The 21,181-nt window shown below is 45.1% G+C and overlaps 1 protein-coding gene across 3 annotated transcripts; it reads left to right on the top strand.

The window, feature by feature from the left end:
* The first annotated feature begins 323 nt into the window (after window positions 1–323).
* PPP4R3B (protein phosphatase 4 regulatory subunit 3B) lies at window positions 324–20,459 on the top strand. Of its 3 annotated transcripts, none has more exons than XM_063152761.1 (16): window positions 324–558; window positions 1,919–1,974; window positions 8,207–8,305; window positions 8,768–9,388; window positions 12,244–12,321; window positions 12,489–12,605; window positions 13,218–13,334; window positions 13,677–13,808; window positions 14,224–14,326; window positions 14,815–14,856; window positions 15,107–15,265; window positions 15,875–16,044; window positions 16,641–16,780; window positions 17,292–17,455; window positions 17,881–18,083; window positions 18,759–20,459. In XM_063152761.1, exons 1-16 carry the CDS (start codon window positions 417–419, stop codon window positions 18,852–18,854), a joined length of 2,439 nt encoding a protein of 812 aa, XP_063008831.1. In that variant the 5' UTR covers window positions 324–416; the 3' UTR covers window positions 18,855–20,459. The 3 variants fall into 3 exon arrangements, with proteins under 3 accessions (XP_063008831.1, XP_063008833.1, XP_063008830.1); XM_063152763.1 differs by having other exon boundaries at window positions 327–558; window positions 17,271–17,455; window positions 17,959–18,083; XM_063152760.1 differs by having other exon boundaries at window positions 331–558; window positions 17,271–17,455.
* The last annotated feature ends 722 nt before the right edge of the window (window positions 20,460–21,181 follow it).

The raw sequence follows: 21,181 nt of genomic DNA, 5'->3' as shown, positions 1-21,181 counted from the left end.
CCGCTGCGGGTGAGAGCAGCCGCCATTTTGTCGCCCCCTCCCCGTTCCCGCCTCGGCGCCGTGAGGGAGCGCGCGCGGGCCCCGCCCGCGGCCCCGCCCCTGTGGCCGCCGTCCCGTCGGCGGCGCGGCGGCAGCGGGCGGCCGCCGTAGCCCCTGCGAGGGGAGCCCGTGCCCGGGCGGGGAGGAAGAGAAAGGCGGCCCGAGCCGGGTTACAAGATGGCGGCGGCGCTGTAGTAGCTGCTGAGGCGGAGCGGCGCCAGCGAGGCCCGGGCCGGGGCGCGGCGGCGCTGACTCGCCATGGGAAGCGGCGCGCTAAAGGCCCCGCGGTGCCCCTGAGCGGCCCGGCGGCCCCGCTTGCTCCCCGGCGCCCTCGCTCCATCGCCCCCGCGGAGGCGGAGCGGGCCCGGGGCTGCACCATGTCGGACACCCGCCGGCGGGTGAAGGTCTACACGCTCAACGAGGATCGGCAATGGGACGACAGGGGCACCGGGCACGTCTCCTCCAGCTACGTGGAGCGGCTGAAGGGGATGTCGCTGCTGGTGCGCGCCGAGTCGGACGGTGAGAGCGTGGCCGGGGCTGCCCAGGCCGCTTCCCCTCGCCCCACGCCCGGCTCCGGGCCCCGACCGCCGGGGCCGCCCCCCACCATCGCCGGGCTCGGCTGGTGGTGCCTTCCCTTGGGACACCCCAGAGGATTATTGTTGTTATTGTTATTATTTCCACTCTCCGTGCCTTCCCTTATCTTGCGGATCGTGTGAAGTTTCCTTACCACACAAGCCACAGCAGCGTTTGCTACCGTGGTCTTAAGACTTTCCCCCTCCCAGCTGATAGAATTTTGGAATATGCTGAGCTGGAAGGGACCCATCGGGATCATCAAAGTCCATCTCCTTGCCCTGCACGGGGCTCCCAACAATCCCACCGTGTCCCTGAGAGCGTTATCCAGGCTCTCCTGCAGCTCTGGCAGCCTCGGGACTATTCCCCGGGAGCCTGGGCAGTGCCCGACCCCCCTTTGGGGGAGAACCTTTCCCTGATATCCATCCTAAACCTCCCTGACCCAGCTCCACGCTGTTACCCAGCCAGCTGCAGCTCCTCGGCCCGAGCAGAGCTGAAGCCGTGACATGTGAGGACATTTTGTTCTCTTTCACATCAATATCCTTTGCTTTTCCGATGCTCTTTTCCTCCCTTCCTTACCGCTGTGAAAAAAAAAAAAAAAAAAAAAAAAAAAAAAAAAAAAAAGTTGTTTGTTTGTCGCTCTTTTTCTCCTCAGGAATTCCCTGCTTGTGTTCCAGTCGGGTGGCATCCCTTGTGTTTTATTGCACTTTAAAGTCACCTTAAAGGGTCTTTTTTAGAGGGGGGAGGTACGTGCTGCCCACTTTGTCAGCCGACAGGTGCTAATGTGCTAAATAAACCACCTAAGACTGGTATAAATTGCTCCGGAGCTGTTGCCAGGAGACATACACTGCTTGCATACACAAGATGAAGTCCCTGCGTTTATAGTAGCTGGGTGATTCACTTCTGAAGGGCAGCTGAAGGGAGTCAAAGCAAGTGGCCCACGTGGCTGCTCTGGACAAAAACATTTTTATGCTGGGCACCACATTACCCGCTGGAATTTCTATAGTTGGCCTAAAATTCCATCAAAATAGCTGGTTCTTGCACCAGATTTCAGGAGAAAGGAGTGCTACAGTGGATTTTCTACTAAAATAAAGGAGAAAAATGTATTTTACTAGAGATATTTCTGTTGAATTTTGTCTTACCTGGCTTATTTTAGGAAATTATATTTAAAGGAGGCGGTTCTTGTGGATTTTCTGTGAGATTTGGATTAAGCTGAGAGTCTGTTGGCTGGCACGTGGGCAGTGGTGTGAGATGTGTGGAGATGTTTGTTTTGTTGGATTCAGTAAATCTCTCTTCATACCTTTTTCAGGTTCACTACTGTTAGAATCGAAGATAAATCCAAATACTGCATATCAAAAACAGCAGGCAAGTATTATTGCTAGGCTTTACTATCTCTGGTTGCTGGTGCTGAGGAATTGTTTTGTGCTTGGAGTAATTGCATTTTTTCAGGAAAAAGGAAAAGCAGGAGGACATGCAGTTATTGAGGGTGGTTTTTATAGGTGAAAAAAATTTATAGGTGTTTTTTAGAGGTGAAAAAATTGCTGAGAAGCCTCTGGGTGCTGATCACTTTGCCTTCTAGAAATTATTATGTGGGTCTTCTAGAAAAATACATTTTGGACTTTAGGCTTTGAAGATAATATGTGCAATTTGGAGAAATATTGAAATCATTACAGGAAGGATAGTTGGAAACATGTATGTGTAACTTTTGTCTCTCATGCTAGGCTATCTGAAATAATTGCAAAATTAGAGAGGCAAAACTTTGACCAGATCTGTTGAAGTGTATTTATTTATTTATTGAGTTCTTTTTCTGGAAATAACATGAAGGAATTTGTCTTTGTGGGACTCCTTTCTTTGTTGTTGCTGTTTAGTTTTTATTTTTAGCCCTGAAGGCTCCTGCTGTCCTGGGTAAGGCCACAAGCCATGGTGAGAGTTGCCTTTCCTAGGAGTAAACCTCCTGCAAGACAAAGTAAAACACTTGGGAGCTCTGTTAATAGGTTATTTTTGTTTCATCCACTGAAAAAAATCAGCTTACTGAATCTCTTCTGCTTTTATTGTTTTCCCTTTTTCAGCATGCATTTTTGATGTCTCTGCCTGCATTGTTCTCATGGGTTTTCTGGAGTTTTTTCTCTCTGCTCCTTTGTTCTACAGTAGAGTCTCTGTTCCTTCAGTGGCTGATACTTGTTCTTTATCCTTATGGTATCCAGGAGTGTTTCAGCTCTGTAGAAAAGTAATTTTGTTCTTCCTAAGTCACAGAGGGACACATCTTTGAGGGTTCTGTTATAGTGACAAGTTACAGTGTGAGAATGTGAGAAGGAGACTTTGTTATCTTGTGGACATGGGTTGGCTCCCTGTGGGTTAGGAGTGAGGTGGAGCTTTGGGCCAGCCTTTCCAGGGGCTGTTTGCTGTCTGTGGCTTCTGTCTTCACTGGTTAGGGGTTGGTGGCTGGAGGCTTTCCTTGGGGGGCCATGCTGAGCAAGGAGCTCTGCAGAGCTCCAGAAGCCAAGAGTCTTGAACTGCTTCCTGTTTACTGCAGGAAACCTATACATAGTGAAATATAAATGCAGATTTTGATGCTGTAAAGTTTTAAAATGCTTCCCTTCACACCCAACTTCCTGAAACTACAACTGGTTAATTGTAGGCCTTTTTTACTTAAATGGTAGCAGTTTTAAGTGACTTAGGTAACTTCTGTTACCATTTTTCTTGTGGAAAAGGTAGATCATAGTTTAGAAACACTCGAGCTGAGGTTTATTTTGGCTGGCTTTATTTCTGATACTTACACTTTTGTGTTCATGTGGCAGAAGGCTTTTTCCTCACTGTTTGCTCCTTAAGGTTTGTACAACCTTGTGCAGCTTTTAGCTGACCCAGAGCATTGTCCTCGAGCTGATGGCCTTGGATCTGGGGAGCTGATGGCCTTGGATCTGGGGAGCTGATGGCCTTGGATCTGGGGAGCTGATGGCCTTGGATCTGGGGAGCTGATGGCCTTGGATCTGGGGAGCTGATGGCCTTGCATCTGGGGAGCTGATGGCCTTGCATCTGGGGTGCTGATGGCCTTGCATCTGGGGTGCTGATGGCCTTGGATTTGGGGAGCTGATGGCCTTGGCTTTGGGGAGCTGATGGCCTTGGCTTTGGGGAGCTGATGGCCTTGGCTTTGGGGAGCTGATGGCCTTGGATCTGGGGAGCTGATGGCCTTGGATCTGGGGAGATGATGGCCTTGGCTTTGGGGAGCTGATGGCCTTGGCTTTGGGGAGCTGATGGCCTTGGATCTGGGGAGATGATGGCCTTGGCTCTGGGGAGCTGATGGCCTTGGCTTTGGGGAGCTGATGGCCTTGGATCTGGGGAGCTGATGGCCTTGGATCTGGGGAGCTGATGGCCTTGGATTTGGGGAAGGCTGCAGGGTGGTGTAGCTGGATGGAAAAGAAGCATGCCCTGCCTGCACATCTGTCATGTAAATGACTTGACTGGACTCAGAGGGTGCTTAACTCTTCATTGTGGTTTGCATAACAGCGTCCTGTGAAAAAAGGAAACCAGCACTGATTTTTCGGTGCTGTGCATCAGTCTGTGACTTCCAGTATTGCAGTGTTAGTGCCAAGTCGTGCTGGAGCTGTTGACTAACCACAAACAGGACAGTCCTGTTACCTCCTGCTCCAGTCCTGTTTGTGGTTCCTGGGGAGTTCATTCTGCCCAGGTGTTGGGCACTCTGTCATCACAACTTTCCCTTTCTCTAGGGAAATTCAGCTTGGATGGGTCAGACAGGTGCCAAGCTGCTCAGCATACAATGTAAATTATCTCTAGTTAGATGAATACAGAAACATGAGAGCCTGGAGAGCTTCAGGTCCCCCTGGATTTTGGGGCACAGGCTTTGGGAGTTACACACCTCTGCTGGACACCCCTCGTTAGCCAGAGGGCAGGCTCAGATGTGTTCTGGAGGCTCTGGCAGGAGTGCTTTTAAAGGTTCCACCACACCCATGTGATGTTTCAGCCTCTGCTTGAGGTTACTGTTCCTTGGCAGAGCTGGCAGGAGAGCCAGTCCATGGCTGAGGAAATGGAGCTGCTGCAGAAATCCTTACAGGGAGTGCTGCCTTCTGCTGTTACCTTTGCTTGGGTGTGCTCTGTTTGCAGCTCTGAGATGGAGCTCGTGTGCAGATCCTGTCTTTGCCAGAGTTTCCATCACTGTGTGACCACAGAACGCTTTGCTCAAGGCAGACTAGGAGTTCCTGGTGGCCAGGATTTATCACATTTGCAGGGGTGCTGTTGAAGCCAGCCCCAGCAGTTGCCAGAGGGTTTCTTCACTCCTGGTTCATCCAGAGGCAGGTTGGATGTGTGAGTCAGTTGAAACATGTCTTCCTGCTGGATTCGTTTCATCCCCACGTGTTCCCCACACTGCTCCTGGCATGGGGATGTGGTGCAGGAACATGGAGGGGTGGAGGAGCAGGCACTGTGCACACCAGCACTGGAGAAGGGTTTGAACAGCTCTCAGTTTCAGTTTTTGTTCAGAATTAATCTCTCTTGCCTTTATGGTGCTTGAGTGAATTAAGGAACGTTGCTATTGCTCATGGATGGAGCAGCATGGCCTCTGAGCAGGTGGGAGTGGTGGAGCCTGGCCTGGAAGGTGTCTGTCTGTCTGTCTGCTCTTTGTGGGTTGTCTGAGGTCATGCAGGAAGTGTGTGCCAGATGAGTACGTCTTATATTGGTTTTGGACAATTATTTTCTGTTGAAACCATCTTTCAGTCTTTCTGAAATATTTTTGGAAAAGCTTATATAACTTCTGCTTTGTGTGGGCAGTACAGATTGTAACAAGTACCATTCAGGAACTGGAGAATTTTCACAAATTTTTGACTGCAGTCCCTGGGTGCCTGGAGTCATTTTAAGTTACTGCTTTAATTCTCTTACTTGAATCATCCTGGGCTATGGAATAGGGCTGCTGAGTGTGTGTGTCCTTCTTTGTTCAGTGGAGCACCTCTGAGGCTCAGCTTACCTGCAGTGCATTGATTTTGAGTGTCAGGGCATCAGCACTTGCACAGAATGTTTCAAGGTAAACATTTCAGATTTGGAATTCTGTAGCAGCCTTCAAATTGTACTTAAGAATTGTTGTTTTATTAATCTCTGAACGAGACCCAGATCAGGGAGCTGATGAAGCTTTTCAATGCATGCAGTTGACAATTATTATTTTTCCCTTGAAGCCCAGTTGAGTTGTTGACTGTGAAATGGCACAAGGTAAATACAGAGATCCAGAGGTCCTGGGCTGGAGATGAGGGGGGACAGCTGGGAATGAAAACCATATCAGCTCCAAGAGCTTGGACCAGCTGTGAGTGGAGCCTGACAGCAGAGAGGCTCCCTATTGGTATTTCTCTGTAGGAGAAAAGTGCAAGTGTAATATAGGACACTGTAATACAAATAAACAACTCACAACAGTGCTGAAACCACAGTGAACTCTGTTCACTCATTGAATCCTGTTCTATCCACAACAGGGAACCTTTTTCTCTAAAGAAATGTGTAAAAATTAGTAAGAAAGGAAAAAATTGTCTGTGCAAATTCCATTGTCTTTAGTGTGCCCTGTTATTATTTTGGGAGAAGGAAATGGATCTATTGGTAGGCATTTGTCAACGGTGATGTTATTCTTAACTTTATTTTCAAAGAAAAAAAAGGGCAAAGCCAAAACCCCCAAGATACAACTCCCCATGGGTATTGAGGAATTAGGATTGCTGTAGAAATGAAGAATTAATGCTGTATCAGTGCTGCTGATGTTCACTGATGTTCCAGTGGTAGCTGTGGCAGCTGGGAGTTGTGTTTGTTGAGACAGATGTGTGTTCTCCAAATAGCTGCTGATGGAGAGGGAACCTGCTGTCCCATGCCAGCAGTCCTTCCCAGATGTCAGTCCCCTCACAGCTGGAAGTAGAGGAGTGTTCCCTGACCTGTGTAAGCCCAGATAATGCATTTACAAACTTACTGCCCCTGAAGCTTCCTAAGGAATATCATCAGGTGTTTCTTTGGGTTTCCTTACTGAGCTTAAAGATGCCACTCTTAATGTTTTGTGTTCACTAAAAGTGGTCTAAAGACTTAACCAGCCTTGATGAGTTGTGTGGTGAATATTGAATGTTGTAAATGTGGGAATTAATAACCTTACTGACCATTAAGCAAAAGCTTGCTAGTGTTTAAAAAACACTTCAATATTTAAAAATATGTGGTAACTGTGGAAGTCAGACTTGGAATGTTGAACAGTTTTCTGGAGTTCATCAAATATTCTGGATAGTTAGCAGAGAGCTGCTCAGTTTGGATATTTTTATATGAAGATGAGTTTGCTGTAGGATGGGGAACTGTTCTCTAGGACAGAGTTGATTCCATGCCAGCAGCTGGTGCAGTGCTGTGGTTGGGTTTAGGGTGACAATGACACTGACAGCACAGGGATGCTGTAGTTGGTGCTGAGCAGGGCTTCCCTTCAGGCAAGGACTGGTGAGTTCCCCGTGCTCTGGCTCTGAGGAGCTGCCCAGGGAGCTGTGAGGGACCTGGCCAGGACAGCTGAGCTGGCCAGAGGGATGTTCCATACTGGGATAACAGGGATAAACTGGGGGGTGGCCAGGAGGGGTCAATCACTGCTCAGGTGGTGCTGAGCATCACTTACCTGTCAGGGTTTATTCCTTTCTTCCCCTTCCTTTTTTTGCTGTAACTATTATAATAGCTCATTATATTTGACTTTATTTCATTTTTGAAACAGTTCTTACCTCAAGAACAGAACTTTCACCTTGTCCTGATTCTCCTTCCCATCCCAGTGGTGGGAGGAAGTGAATGAGCAGCTCTGTGGGACTTCCTTGGCAGCTGGGTTAAACCACAACCAGTCTGTATTGCCTTGAATAAATATTCAACTGAATATATGAAGTTGAAGTACAGACTTGCATCCCTTACAAGACAGCAGCAAGTGTCCTAATAAAGCCTCTGCCAAAACCATTTTAGCCTGTTCAGAAATTCCATCAAAACTTCCAGGTCTGCTGTGCAAGTGCACAAATGGAATTGATGGAGACAATAGTAACAGAAGAAAAACCTGGCTCAAATGTCAATAACTGGCAAGATGGTTGTAACTTCAGTAAGAACCTGGGAGTTTTGTATTATTTGGGCTGTAAGGCTTTTAATTCAGAAAGGAATATTTGAACGTTAACTAGGCATTATGTCTCACTTAGATATAAACACTTTCTGAGGGAAAAACTGAAATCTTGGAGGATTTGTTTTAATCTTACTGAATATGAAAATACTTAACCTGTTATATTGTAGGTTTTCTTAATCTAGTGTGTGCATTCCCATTTCAAGGCTGTTGTCTCAAAAAATGTATCTTGCAGAAAAATGCCATCATAAGTGACTTGGATATGAAAAATAGTATCTTTAAATGTGGTTTGTCTTAGGTAGTGGTCATAAAATAACAAGAAAGTAAGTTCATGTATGGCAGAATGGGTTAGATAATATTTTAGCGTTTTATTGGTTTTTTGACAAATGTAACTTTAAATTTATTTCTTTTGTAGACATTGGCTTTAAAGGAGTAGAGGTTAATATGTACTGCAGACCTGTTTCAGAAACAATTTATTAACTTTCTTGGTTTTATCTCAAACAGGACACCCTGATTGTTTGGTCAGAAGCAGAGAACTATGATTTAGCACTGAGTTTCCAAGAAAAAGCTGGCTGTGATGAAATTTGGGAAAAAATCTGCCAGGTACAGTAAATTGAAACATGCTGTTTTTCCAGGTGTTTTAGTGTCTCTGTGACTTGATGTATTTGTGCATCCTTTTCAAACCTGCTTGTAAAGCAAGCAAATATTTGTTCTTTTCTGTGCAAGGTCTTAAATTGCCCCTGCTTAGAGCACCAGCTGTTATTCTCATGACTGAATGTCAGGCCTTGGTAAAATCCCTGTAATGGTGAGACTCAGGTGGTCGGTGTTCTGGGGCCGTTGGTGTGATTGTGTTTATTAGAAAGGGACTGCCAGAGTTCCAGGCTTTACTTGTCCTTCTCCCAGCTGGCCTCAGGTAGAGGAAGAAGCAGCTTGTTGGGGTGCTGTGGACCTGCAAATGTGCTGTAAGAGAGCTCAGATCCCACTGCAGCTGGGATGTGTTGTTACTTTGCTTCCTGACCTGCTCATTTTTGGGATCAGACAGTAACTGTGTGCACTCTTCCTCAGGTTCAGGGTAAGGATCCTTCAGTGGAAGTCACGCAGGACCTGATAGAGTCAGAAGAGGAACACATCGAGGAGATGCCTGAAACCAGTCCTCTGATTGACCTTCCTACTTGTGAACTCAACAAACTTGAAGAGATTGCTGACCTAGTTACCTCTGTTCTTTCCTCACCCATCCGCAGGGAAAAGCTGGCCCTGGCCTTGGAGAACGAGGGCTACATTAAAAAACTGCTGCAGCTTTTCCAAGTCTGTGAGAATTTAGAGAACACGGAAGGTTTGCATCATTTGTACGAAATTATTCGAGGGATTTTGTTCCTCAACAAAGCAACTCTGTTTGAGGTGATGTTCTCTGACGAGTGCATCATGGATGTGGTTGGATGCCTGGAGTATGATCCTTCTTTGGCTCAGCCAAAACGGCACAGGGAGTTCTTGACCAAAACAGCAAAATTTAAGGAGGTTATTCCTATTACAGACTCTGAACTCAGGCAAAAAATCCACCAGACTTACAGGGTACAGTATATTCAGGACATCATCCTCCCGACACCATCTGTTTTTGAAGAGAATTTTCTTTCTACCCTCACTTCCTTTATTTTCTTCAACAAAGTTGAGATTGTCAGTATGTTGCAGGTAAGTGGTTCTTCATATGGTCTGGATGGATTGTTTGTAGATACCTGTAGCTGTAGTTTCAAAATGGATTGCAGTTAATCACACACATCATTTGCACAATGTTTTGAATGTTTGCCCTGCTCTCTGATACCTTTGATTTTGTATTTTGAAGAGGTACATTTCAGGTGAGTATAATAATATTTTTAATGGGTTGTAAAGCTGAAGATTTTTCTCCTTGATTCCCAAGCAATATACAATTTTTGGTCAAGTTTGTGTAGGTATTTAGAGAACAGGAAACTTGTTGTATTCTGTATTAGGGACATTGTGCTGGTTTTGTGACAAATTCTGGATCTGTGATTCTAAAGAGCATGTTCAGAACCATTCCTGTTGCACTGCTGTTTCATCATGGTACTAATTTCATATGTTCCTGTTGTCTTAAAGAGTAGGTAACTGGTTGCTGGGGTTTTTTTTCATAGAGATATCCAGAAGTATTAATTAATAAATAACCTAGCTGTTACTTAATGGAAAACTGTCCTGCACACTTTGTAGGCAGAAGAGGCTCCAAGGTGTTTGGGACCCTGGAAGGAGCCTCAGTGAAGAGCTGGGTGAATTCATGGCATTTTGGGGTTTTCAGTTGCTGCCATGTTGTGCAAATTCATGGGTACCCAGGTGGCTTTGTTCTGTTTATCTGTGTCCAAAAATGGTCCATTTGTGTAGGGTACATCACATACTCACCCCATACTCTTGTGGAGAGGCTCTGTGAAACACCAAGAGTTGAGGAAAAGAGGAAGGGAGTAAAAATGGTGGAGAGAAAGGGGCACTGGACATCCATAACATCCATATTGAATAAGTTAATGAGTTCAGATATGGGTGAAATATGGTGAAGGGTTCAATAAAGGACTGGAAAATAAAACAGTAATTCCAGAGAATTTCATGAGTATGCTGTTTGGCTTCTTTCTACTATTTTTGTGGCTTAATAGCAGAAAGAAACAAAAAATTAAATCTCTTGCGAAATTATTAACTCTGTGTTAAAGATTTTCCTTTAAATTCTTTTGCATATATTTTCAAAAACTAAAAATAAATTCAGTATTATGCTCCTGACACCACAGTCCTGTTTGCATTTAGAGATTTTTAAGTATAGAGGTTTTTTTTTTCATTGGGGCTCTGTAGTACTGAATATTTAATTGTGCAGTAACAGAGAACTCAGATTTGCTGTTACCTGGAGTACTCCTTGCAGAAGGTTCTGAAATTCTCTGACAGTTCCTTGCTGGGTTTGCCATCATAGATGGAGTATGTGCACCCAGGTTTGCCTGCTGATTCTGTAGCCTGTAAATGAGATGTGTGGTGATTTACAGATAATGCTGACCCTTGAGAATTACAGGTTGAGAAGAAGCACAAATGGAAAAGATGTTACAGCACACTTGAGGAAAATTCCCACTTGAGGAAAATTCCCACTTGAGCTCGTGGGGACCTGAGGTCCAGGAGTGCTTTCACAGGCCTGTGGTGCAAATCAGCTTGTTGGGCACAAGAACTCCAAATCTCCTTTGGGTTTGGGGAACACATAGGACGTCCTGTTACCCTAAATACACTGGCAAAGCTCCCTGGAGGAGGCAGTTTAGAGGAGCAGCAGCAGATTGGGTTTGCCAGGCAGCAAAGCTCCTTTGTACGTGCCACAGAGCACCAGAGCCCAGTGCTGCTGCTGGGGCTGCCATGTGGGAAAGGAACCTCCATCCATCCATCCTTCCATCCATCCCCTGCTTCAGGACACAGCAGCCCTAGACAGGCAGGAGATGTTTCTGTGCTCAGCTAGCACTGTAGGGATTTCCTACTCTATCTGCTGTTGATTGTAGTGTGCTTTGGGGTTTTTTTTTGTACCAGGCTTAATTAAGCTGTTTAAGCCAGCAAAGCTTAAAATAAACTACTAAATCTGTGTATGTTGCACTCCCTGTGATGTTGATTCCAGGTATCATTTGTTTGTAAAGCACTTCTATCCCCACATTTGAAAATTGTCAGGAAAAGGGTTTTTTTGCCAGTTTTTGGTTGGCATTTCTGTAACTGTAAAAATTCTGTATTGTTACTGTAATAAAGCAGACAGATTTTAGTGACAGCACACAGCAAAATAGAGAGGTAAGCACACTCTCTGTTATGCAATGTAAAGTTCATGTATATTTTTTGGAATGCTGCTGTTCTGTTCATTTTTGTTCAATGCACGAGTTTGAGTTGAAGTGATTCAGTGATGCAAAATTTTGTACAGCTGTAGCATGTTACTGTTTGCTGTCAGATTTATATTGTCTTTATAAGGTAACAGAAACATTTGAATTTGAGAGAACATTGAATTTTCAATGTGAAAGGACAGAAAGTGTCTGAACCCTTCAGAGATGCTGATGTTCACCCTGGGTTTTGAGTACCTCTTGATCTTTTGGGGTAACTGAAATGCTTTGCAAGAAGTGAGGTATTCCTGTATATGCTGAAATATCTCTTGGTAACAGAGGATGTGAATGTGAAAACCCAGTAATAGTCCATAAAGTTTCCCAGCTTGGCAAAGCAGAGCATGTGGGAGAGGTTGTTTTATTGTCAGTAAGGTACTGGGGACATGGCTGCAAAGCTGTCCCTTGGCTGTCCCTTTGTAGTTGCAGTTTTAGGGACCATCACTGAGCTCAGCTTCACCTGGCTTTGCTCTTCTGGAGCTGCTGCTGCTGCTCAGAGGGAATGCTGAAACAGTGCCCTGGGAGAGATCCCACTGGATGTGTGCTCTGGCATTTGTCTCTTTGGGATGAATTGGATGGAGAGCTGGACTTTCTGCAGGGCTCCCTTAGGGGTGGAAGTTGTTTCCCAGAGGCTCTGTGTAAGGTGTGTTCCTTTTGTGTGTTACACAGGAAGACGAGAAGTTTTTATCAGAAGTTTTTGCACAATTGACAGACGAAGCTACAGACGATGACAAACGGTGTGAACTGGTGAGTGCCAGCCCTTGTGCTGCCTCCAGGGCTCTGGGTCAGAGGGAAACTCTCCTGCAGTCCCTGAGGGATTTCTGTACACAAACTCTGCCCCAAAATGTGACTGTTTGATCCTTTCAGAGAGTTTTCTGACCCAAATGCTCGAATTCCCTTTCCCTGTGTGACAGGTGAACTTCTTCAAGGAATTCTGCGCCTTTTCTCAGACGTTACAACCTCAGAATAGAGATGCGTTTTTCAAAACTTTGGCAAAGTTGGGAATTCTTCCAGCTCTTGAAATTGTAATGGTGAGTGAAACTTCAAGCTGATTTTAAGCAAGTAGAAGAGCTGCAGCCACTGAGGCAGTTTTGGCTCTGCTGAGCCCCTCAGTGTCAGTTTTGTTCTCTTGGGAGTGGGAGTTGATTGGAGCATTCCCAGTACAGAGGCTGCCCCAGCTCTGAGGTACCTGGCTGCTCTGGGTGTTCTCACTCTGTGATCAGCACAGTCCCTGGGACAAGGAGGGTGTAAAAACTGGCAGAGGCTCTTTGTGCAGCTGGATTGTTGTTGTGGTTTTTGCTGGCCCAGGGCCCAAGAAGTATTTTTAGATAATCTTGAACTGTTGGCTGGTTCCTCCCAAAAGATCCCATAATCCTGTCGTTAGCAGATTAATCTGTCCTAATCAGCAGTGGGAAAACAGAATTTCTTTCACTCCTGTGGTTGGAGCAGCTGTTGCTGCCTGAACATTGCAATTCATTTTGCTGGTTTATTGTTGTTTTTCTGTAACCCTATTACTGTGCTTCTCATAGAAACTCTGGTAATGAGATGTTCCCTAAACTTAAAATTACCTATTACTTTCAGCTTTACTTGATAATAAATACCAACTTAATTTTTTCTTGCTAATCAATTTTTCTCTCTATTAGGGAATGGATGATCTGCAAGTTAGATCTGCTGCTACAGATATATTTTCTTATCTAGTAGAATTTAGCCCATCCATGGTCCGAGAATTTGTGATGCAAGAGGCCCAGCAGAGTGATGATGTAAGTCCCAGTGGTTTGCAGTTTGTTGAGTGTTTGGGCAAGGAGGAAACAAATAAAACAGCAAAACAAACCTCTAGAAGTACAGGAAAAAGTAGGTTTAATATACAGACATCTCTGAGCATGTTGCTGTTGTATGGGTTTACAGTTTTGGAACTCTGGCTAACAAGAGTTGTAAGTGTGGAGGGTTGTGCTTGCCAGAATTTCTGTATCCAAATGCAACTCTCAATTCTTCAGTTTAATTTAAAATTGTCTTCAAAAAATTACAGAGACTATGGAAATGACTTTCCACTCTTGAAACTGTGTCTAACTTGGGTGGTGTGTGTGTTTGGGATTTTTCTGCAGGACATCCTCCTCATCAACGTGGTGATTGAGCAGATGATCTGTGACACAGACCCGGAGCTGGGGGGAGCTGTGCAGTTAATGGGGCTGCTGAGAACTCTGATTGACCCAGAGAACATGCTGGCCACAGCCAATGTAAGGAGGTGTGGGGGCACAGATGCTGCACTGTCTCAGCAGAGCTGAAAACCTGACATTCTCTGTGTTTGCCCTGATACTGAATTCAAACAAGCCAGAAATAAGCTTAATGGTTCCATTTTGGGCCATTGGGCAGGTGTTTACTAACAAAAGTTTTGTCAAGCTTTTTGAGTTGATGTTTTTTTAGTAGATATTTGCATGGTGGGGATCTTTTGGTGATGGTGAGCTTGGTTAGTTCTCCCAAAATGCAAAAACTGATCTTCCTTGAACACAGTCCTGCAGGCCCAACAGTTATACAGGCAGACCTGAAGGAGCCACTAGAATTTTGTATGGACTGTTTCCTGTGTTACTGTTATTTCTTATTTAAAAGCCTGTGTATAAATCCCAGTGTTTAATAGAGTTATTTTTGTTTTAGAAAACAGAAAAGAGTGAATTTCTCAATTTCTTCTACAACCATTGTATGCACGTTCTCACTGCTCCACTTCTGGCCAATACATCAGAGGATAAATGTGAAAAAGGTACTGAATATGTCCATTTTCTTTTTCTTCCTTTCAGGCCTGTAGTGTTTGGCAGTGACTGACAGTGCTGGTCCTTGCTGCACTTCCTTGATGTTAATCATGCTAATGTACAATTGTTAATTGTATTTAAAAATACTTCCTGTAGAGCAGAGAGTGTCTGTAATTAAAATGCAGTGTCTGTAAATTAGACTGCACTCATTTTAATGCAGTATTTGAAAAATTTAGGATTGGTGCTTTTATTCTATATCATATTCCTAAGGTTTAGGTTATACATTTTCACCTAGATGGATTTAAAACTAAGATAAATTAAATACAGAAGTCTCACCTGGCTGCATTCCTGCTGTGTGTTTATGTCCCTGTAGCTCACAAACATTTGATCTGATGAAAAATCTGATTATTTGGTAGAATTGATTGTTTATTCCCATCTTTTAAATCTTGACAGTGCTTTGAAAACCTTTTTCTGATTTTTTTTGTTTTCTCTTTATCAGATGCAGTAGTTGGATCCACTAAGAGTAATACAATTTGTCCTGGTAAGTCTGAATTTACTTTGAGTTTTGAAACTTGCCTTGTGTGCTGTGTATGGTACTCTATTAGAAAAAAAAAAAGTTAGGCATGCCCATATTTTCTTTTAATACTTTTTACTGAAGAAAAAAGTATGTTTGATTCACTTGAAATAACTGGCAGCTGAAGGAACATTTTCATCTGTTTTTAAGTTAGTGGGATTTTCTTTTCCTAGACAACCTTGCAACTGAAAGTTGAAATTGTTCCTTTTTCTTGCAGATAATTACCAAACAGCACAACTACTTGCCTTAATTTTGGAGCTGCTTACTTTCTGTGTGGAACACCACACATATCACATCAAGAATTACATTATGAACAAAGATTTGCTAAGAAGAGTGCTGGTATTGATGAATTCAAAACACACATTTCTGGCCTTGTGTGAGTATGGAGCTGTTGTGATTTCCTTCCTCCAGGCATGGTGGGGCTGTGTTGAAGGTGTTCAGTGTACACTTGGGGTTTGTGTTAATGGGTGTGGGTGAGATTGCAATGCTCTGGGTTTGGGGGCCTGTGGTGGTGTTCACAGGGGTCCCAGGATGAGGGAAGAGATGAGAATCTTGGCTCCATGTTTCAAAAGGCTGATTTATTATTTTACGATATATATTATATTAAAAGTAACTGATATATTAAAACTCTACTAAAAGAAATTATTTCATCAGAAGGCTTGCAGGGAATAGAAAGGAATGGAATGATAATAGAATCTTGTGACTGACTGAGACAGTCTGAGATAGCTGGACTGTGTTTGGCCATTAATTAAAAACAACCACATGAGGCCAAAGATGCACCTGTTGCATTCCACAGCAGCAGACAACCATTGTTTACATTTTGTTTCTGAGGCCTCTCAGCTTCTCAGGAGAAAAAATCCTAAGGAAAGGATTTTTCACAAAATGTGTCCATGACTGGGGCCCATCTTCCTCTGGGTAACATGACGGGTTTCAGTTCTTTCCACAAGGCATGTGGTTGTTAACTCCTTGAGTTTTCTTCCCCCAGGTGCTCTTCGCTTTATGAGGAGGATAATTGGGCTGAAGGATGAATTCTACAACCGTTACATCACCAAGGGAAACCTCTTTGAGCCCGTGATCAACGCCCTGCTGGACAACGGCACTCGCTACAACCTGCTCAACTCTGCTGTCATCGAGCTCTTCGAGTTCATCCGCGTGGTGAGTGCAGCTGCAGCCCTCACAGGGGCACCCTTGGGAAACCAGGACTGGCAGCAGCTCCTGGGCCACTGCTGCCAGTGCCTTCATGGGTGGGAGGCTTTGCTGGCAATCTTCGTGGTCTGTGAAAGTGAAGGGTGGCTTTTTTAGTTGTAGGATATGGTAGCTGCTGTCTTTTCCAGCAAGAAGAACATTAGGAATTGTAGGGTTTGCCTGATAGGGTAAGAGACTGACTAAAAGGTTCCTGGTCCCATATGAGCTGCTGTAGGTGCTGAGGACTGGAGGGAGCTGGAGCCTGTGGGGAGGACAGGGCACAGCTCTCCTACATAAAATATCTTTGTTTAACTGAAATGTCACAATTACAGTTGGGACACTGCTGGGTCCATTGTCTGTTTCTATGGGGAGCCTTATAATTATTTCTCAATCTCATCTATTTATTAAGGGTAAATCTGATTTCATGCTTCACATTTGTATAATGTTGTACAATAATGCTTTGGCTCTGGGCAAGAAATCAGTTACTTTCCAAGGTAAACTCAAAAGCTTTCTGAACTTCTGCTTGTGCCCATTTGAGGCTGAAGCCCTGTTTTGTTCTTCTGCAGGAAGATATTAAGTCCCTTATTGCACATATAGTTGAAAACTTCTATAATGCACTTGAATCTATTGAGTATGTTCAGACCTTCAAGGGACTGAAGACAAAATACGAGCAGGAAAAGGATCGACAAAGCCAGAAGCTGAACAGGTAGGTCTCAGTTTCTGTGTCCTGAGCCTGGCAGGGCCTGCTGCTCTGCTCTGCTCCTTGCTTTTTCCTTTCCCAGAGGGCAGCAGGAGCTGGGACTGGGGTTGGGGTTCGTTCTTGGTGAAAACTTCTTGGACTAGAGGAAAGCCCCATCTGCCTTTCCTTGTGGCCAAGTGTAGCAGAGCTGATGTTGGCCAGTGGAATGAATGTTATGGTCAGAAAACTCTAGAGTATTGGAATAATTAACACTAGAGAGTTTCTAGAGAAGAGAGGGGACTCTCTAAGAGAAGAGCAAGATGTTGCTCTGTCACTCTAATTTGGGATTCAGTCAGGCTCATCATCAGCTGGGGTGTTGGTGAGTCTGGGGTGAGGGCAGAACCAGAGCTGGAGCTGCATTGCCCTCTCAAATGCACTGAGTTCCCTCTGAAGCTCTGGAGGCATTTCTGAAGCCTGAAGCAGCAGCCAAGCTGGGATCCCTGTGTGTCTCTTACAGTGTCCCATCCATATTGCGTAGCAATAGATTCCGCAGGGATGCCAGAGCCTTGGAGGAGGATGAAGAAATGTGGTTCAATGAAGATGAAGAGGAAGAAGGCGAAGCTGTTGTACCTCCAGTTGAGAAGTCAAAACAGGAGGATGATTTTCCAGATAGCTATGAGAAATTTATGGAAACTAAAAAAGGTATTTACTGTGTTTGAGCTTGTTGGCACTGGAAGTGCTCCATGGCAGTATCACCCACACTCACCCGTGGTTGTGCTCTGTACCTCGAGCACCAGCACAGGGTGTTCCATGTAATTGAGTCTTGACATCCCAATGTGTCTTCACAAGCCAGTTTAGGATTAAATAAGGAGTTTAAATGGTATCCAAAAGCAGGACTCTGAATGTGCCTGTGTGCTCCAGGTGAGCCACGTCCCCGTGCCCTCAGCAGCCAGGCCCTGCTCAGTTTGCTGCTGGTGGGCTCAGGATGGGCTTGGTTGGGGAACTGAGAATTGCAGCAGAATTGGAACCAAAATCCCTGCTGGCTGTCTCCTGCGATTGCACTGTGATGTGGATTGTACTCCTTGGTGTGCAGCTGATACCTAAGTGTGACAATGTTTGTCCCTCAGCTAAGGAGAGTGAAGACAAAGAGAATCTTCCAAAAAGGACTTCAGCTGGGGGATTCAAATTCACTTTTTCCCACTCAGCCAGCGCAGCCAACGGTGCGAACGGTGCAAACAGCAAATCCGTGGCAGCTCAGACATCACCAGCCAGCTCCAACGGCTCCTCCTCCAAGAGCACGGCCCTGAGCCCAGCAGTGCCAGCCCCCAAGGTGGGAGAACTCTGTGGGGAACAGCTGCACCTCCCTGGGGGGATGAATTCACCCTGAGCCCTGCAGTGAATCCCTCACTGCTCCGGGGAGGCTCAGTGGGACTGGACTCTGTTGGTGCAGTCTCATCCCACATCCTCTGCATTTCACTGTTTTTGCTTTTTGTTGCTGCTCACTTGCTGCTCTGTGTCTGACGTACACAGGAAATTGGGGTTTTTGGGAGCTCTGTTAGTGCCTCTGTTAGTGGCTGGGGAATTGCCCAGTGCTTTAGAGGAGGCAAATGCAGTGAGTGAGCCCTGGGTGGTGCCTGACTGAGCTGGGCATTATTGGAATCCTCAGCCACGGAGCTCCTGAGCACTGCAGGACAGTGCAGCAGGGAGTGATTGCCCACCCTAAGGCTGAGCACAAAGGGATGTCAGCCTGCACACTGGAGTTTGTGTCTGTCCCACTGGGCTGGAAGTGGTCTTTAAACAATTCCCAATCCAGACCCAGAGCAGTGAGGAAGCTCCAGCACATTTTGCAGTTTGAGGTTCAAACCCATTTTCCAAACAAATGAGACTTGGAATGCCAAAGGCTGGAGTACCCTGGATGGGTTGGCTGGAGGTTTTGTTCAAAATGTGCACCTTTCTAGGTACTTCTTCAATATAAAAACTTCCTTTTTCCTTTTCTAATTGGCAGGGAAGTCTAGTTGGGCTAGTGGATTATCCTGATGATGAAGATGATGATGAAGAGGAGGAGACATCTCCAAGGAAAAGACCTCGTCTGGGTTCATAAAAGAAACCAAAACTTTGGAATAAGAACTTTTATTACGGGGTTTCAAATGCTGCAACTGTTTTAAGAGCTAAAAAAAATCTGAATCAGAAAGCTTTCTCCCATGAGTACATAAGATAATACAAGGAGTAGCAAAAGAAACTCGGTGTATCAGCTAGAAAGGGTTAGTTCTGTAAACACAAATCTTCCAAGGAACTTAATGTCTTTCTAGAAAGTAAGGAGTCTGCCATTCAGGCTGTCAAAAAAAAGAAAAATTTAAAAAAAAAAGGTGGGTTAGTATTCTCAGAACCTGGATGATGGCTTCTCAGCAAGGAAAGTCTCAGGTGTCGGGAGGGAAAGGGGGAGGGAAAGGTATGGTAACACTTTTTTAAAAATATTGCAGGGTTTCCCCATTGTTTAACGGAACTAGGAAAAAAATTCAAGCTTAAATTTTGAACCCAGTAATCTTAATTTTGTAATGGTGCTGTCAGTTGTGTTCTTTTAGCAATGCCTCTTTTAAAAAAAATTTAAGGGAAAACTAACTCTGTTTGCATAAGAACAATCCATATTTTGGGACCATTTATTACCAACTAAACTGCATTTCTCATGATTGGAGGGAGGGACGCTGCAGTTATAGTGCATGTTGAATTGTTTAAAACAGTTCAAAGAAGTTTTAATTTGTATTTTCCAAGAGGAGAGAATGGAAGCTGGATTCAAAATGGAAGGTTTTGCTTGTTTTGTCAGTGAGACGTCCAGAAATATCCATGGCAAGGAGCAGAGGCTTCCCAAGGCTCTGCAGGAGCTGCTTGTGTCATGGTGGGGCTGCACTCAGCACATCCCTCAGCTTGGGCAGGGCCTGAATTCCAGCGTGCTCCACGTGTCCCAAGGGCTGCTCCTCTTGGAGCAGCTGTTCCTCTGTTTGGGAGCTGCATGCTTGAGGTGGGAATAACAAACACTCCCAGGTTTTTCACAGTGATGGACTGAGCAGCATTTAACACCAAAGCAGTTTGGACCAAGACAGGATTATTGCCAGGAGAACACCTTGAGGGCTTGGAGATGGAATCCACAAGCAGCACCTGAACCTGGGGTGGTACAAAAGCTGCTTTTTTAAAACACAAAAGCACATTCCACATAGGTGAGTGAACTGTGACAGGAATAGGGGAGTTCATGGCAAGGTGACAGAGGCAAACAGTCCAGGTTTTATTTTCAAGAGCAGCACATGAACTGTAAATATTTTAATGTTAGTTTGCCCATATGTGATCTGAGATCATGACTGAGTGAGAGGAGATTTCCCAGCGACTGTGTCAGAGATGTTCAAGATGGAACCAGCTGCAATCCACCACATAGATCACTTGTAATACGTGTTATGGGTCCATTTCTCCTGGAATAGTTTAAACTGAAGCAGTTTCTCTGTTTTGGAGATTTTTGTAGTTAGTTTTAATTTTAGCTCTTGTTTGGAAAAGATGGGCTGTCTGTGTAGATATGAAGTATAGTTTTTTCCATAAAACAGAAGTTTATTTTGTATTAAAGATACCACTGTACTTGTTTTACACCATTTGTATACATGTGGTGATATTAATGCTGAACTGTAAAATTCAGGAATTAAAATGTGACCCTGTAATTCCATAATTATTGCTTTTGTTTGGTTTGTTACACATGGTAAGTGAACTCAGACTTCTCAATGTGGCTGTTGTAGGATATTGTTTAAGGTTTCAGCAGTAACTCCATACCACTGGATGGAATCCCAAAGGGAATGAGTGAGCTCTTCCCAAGGTGTGAGCAAGACACAGGTGCTCTGATGGACCTGGGGACAGTGGAGTTGTCCCCAGAGAGCTCCAGGACTCTGAGGGAGCAGCCATCAGCTCCAGAGCCAAGGAAGTGTTTACTGGTAGAGAAGCTGCTGCACCATCCTCGTGTGCTCACTCTGGAGCTGCTTTGCTTCCCAGTGTGGTCTGTCTCCAGCAGTAAAGAAGCTTCCCAGGCCATGAAAGCAGCAGGCACCTGGGATGTGCCTTCACTCACCTGAGGAGCAGAAGAGGCATCACCTGGAGCGTGGACCCCATTCCTGACTCTCTTCAGAGCCTCCCAAGCCGAGTTCTCCCCAGGACTCCCCAGGAGTGTCGGTCCTTGCTCTGCTCCTCACGGCGCCAGCGCTGCTGCAGCACAGCAGGAGCTTTAACAACACTCACACAAACAGGAGCTGGCCTCACAGCAGAACCAAGAATGGCATGGATTTTTACAGTTCCTAGGAAAGGACTGGCTGTAGTGGCAGCAGCTATCCCGTTAAACACCAGCCTGCACTCCCAGGAGAAGGTGAGACCCAGCTCTCTCTGCCTCTTCCCTGGGGCTGT

This window comes from Melospiza melodia, chromosome 3 (genome assembly GCF_035770615.1).
Source record: "Melospiza melodia melodia isolate bMelMel2 chromosome 3, bMelMel2.pri, whole genome shotgun sequence".
NCBI classification, from domain to species: domain Eukaryota; kingdom Metazoa; phylum Chordata; class Aves; order Passeriformes; family Passerellidae; genus Melospiza; species Melospiza melodia.
Note: the sequence above shows the minus strand (reverse complement) of the source record. Positions and strands in the feature narration are given on the sequence as shown.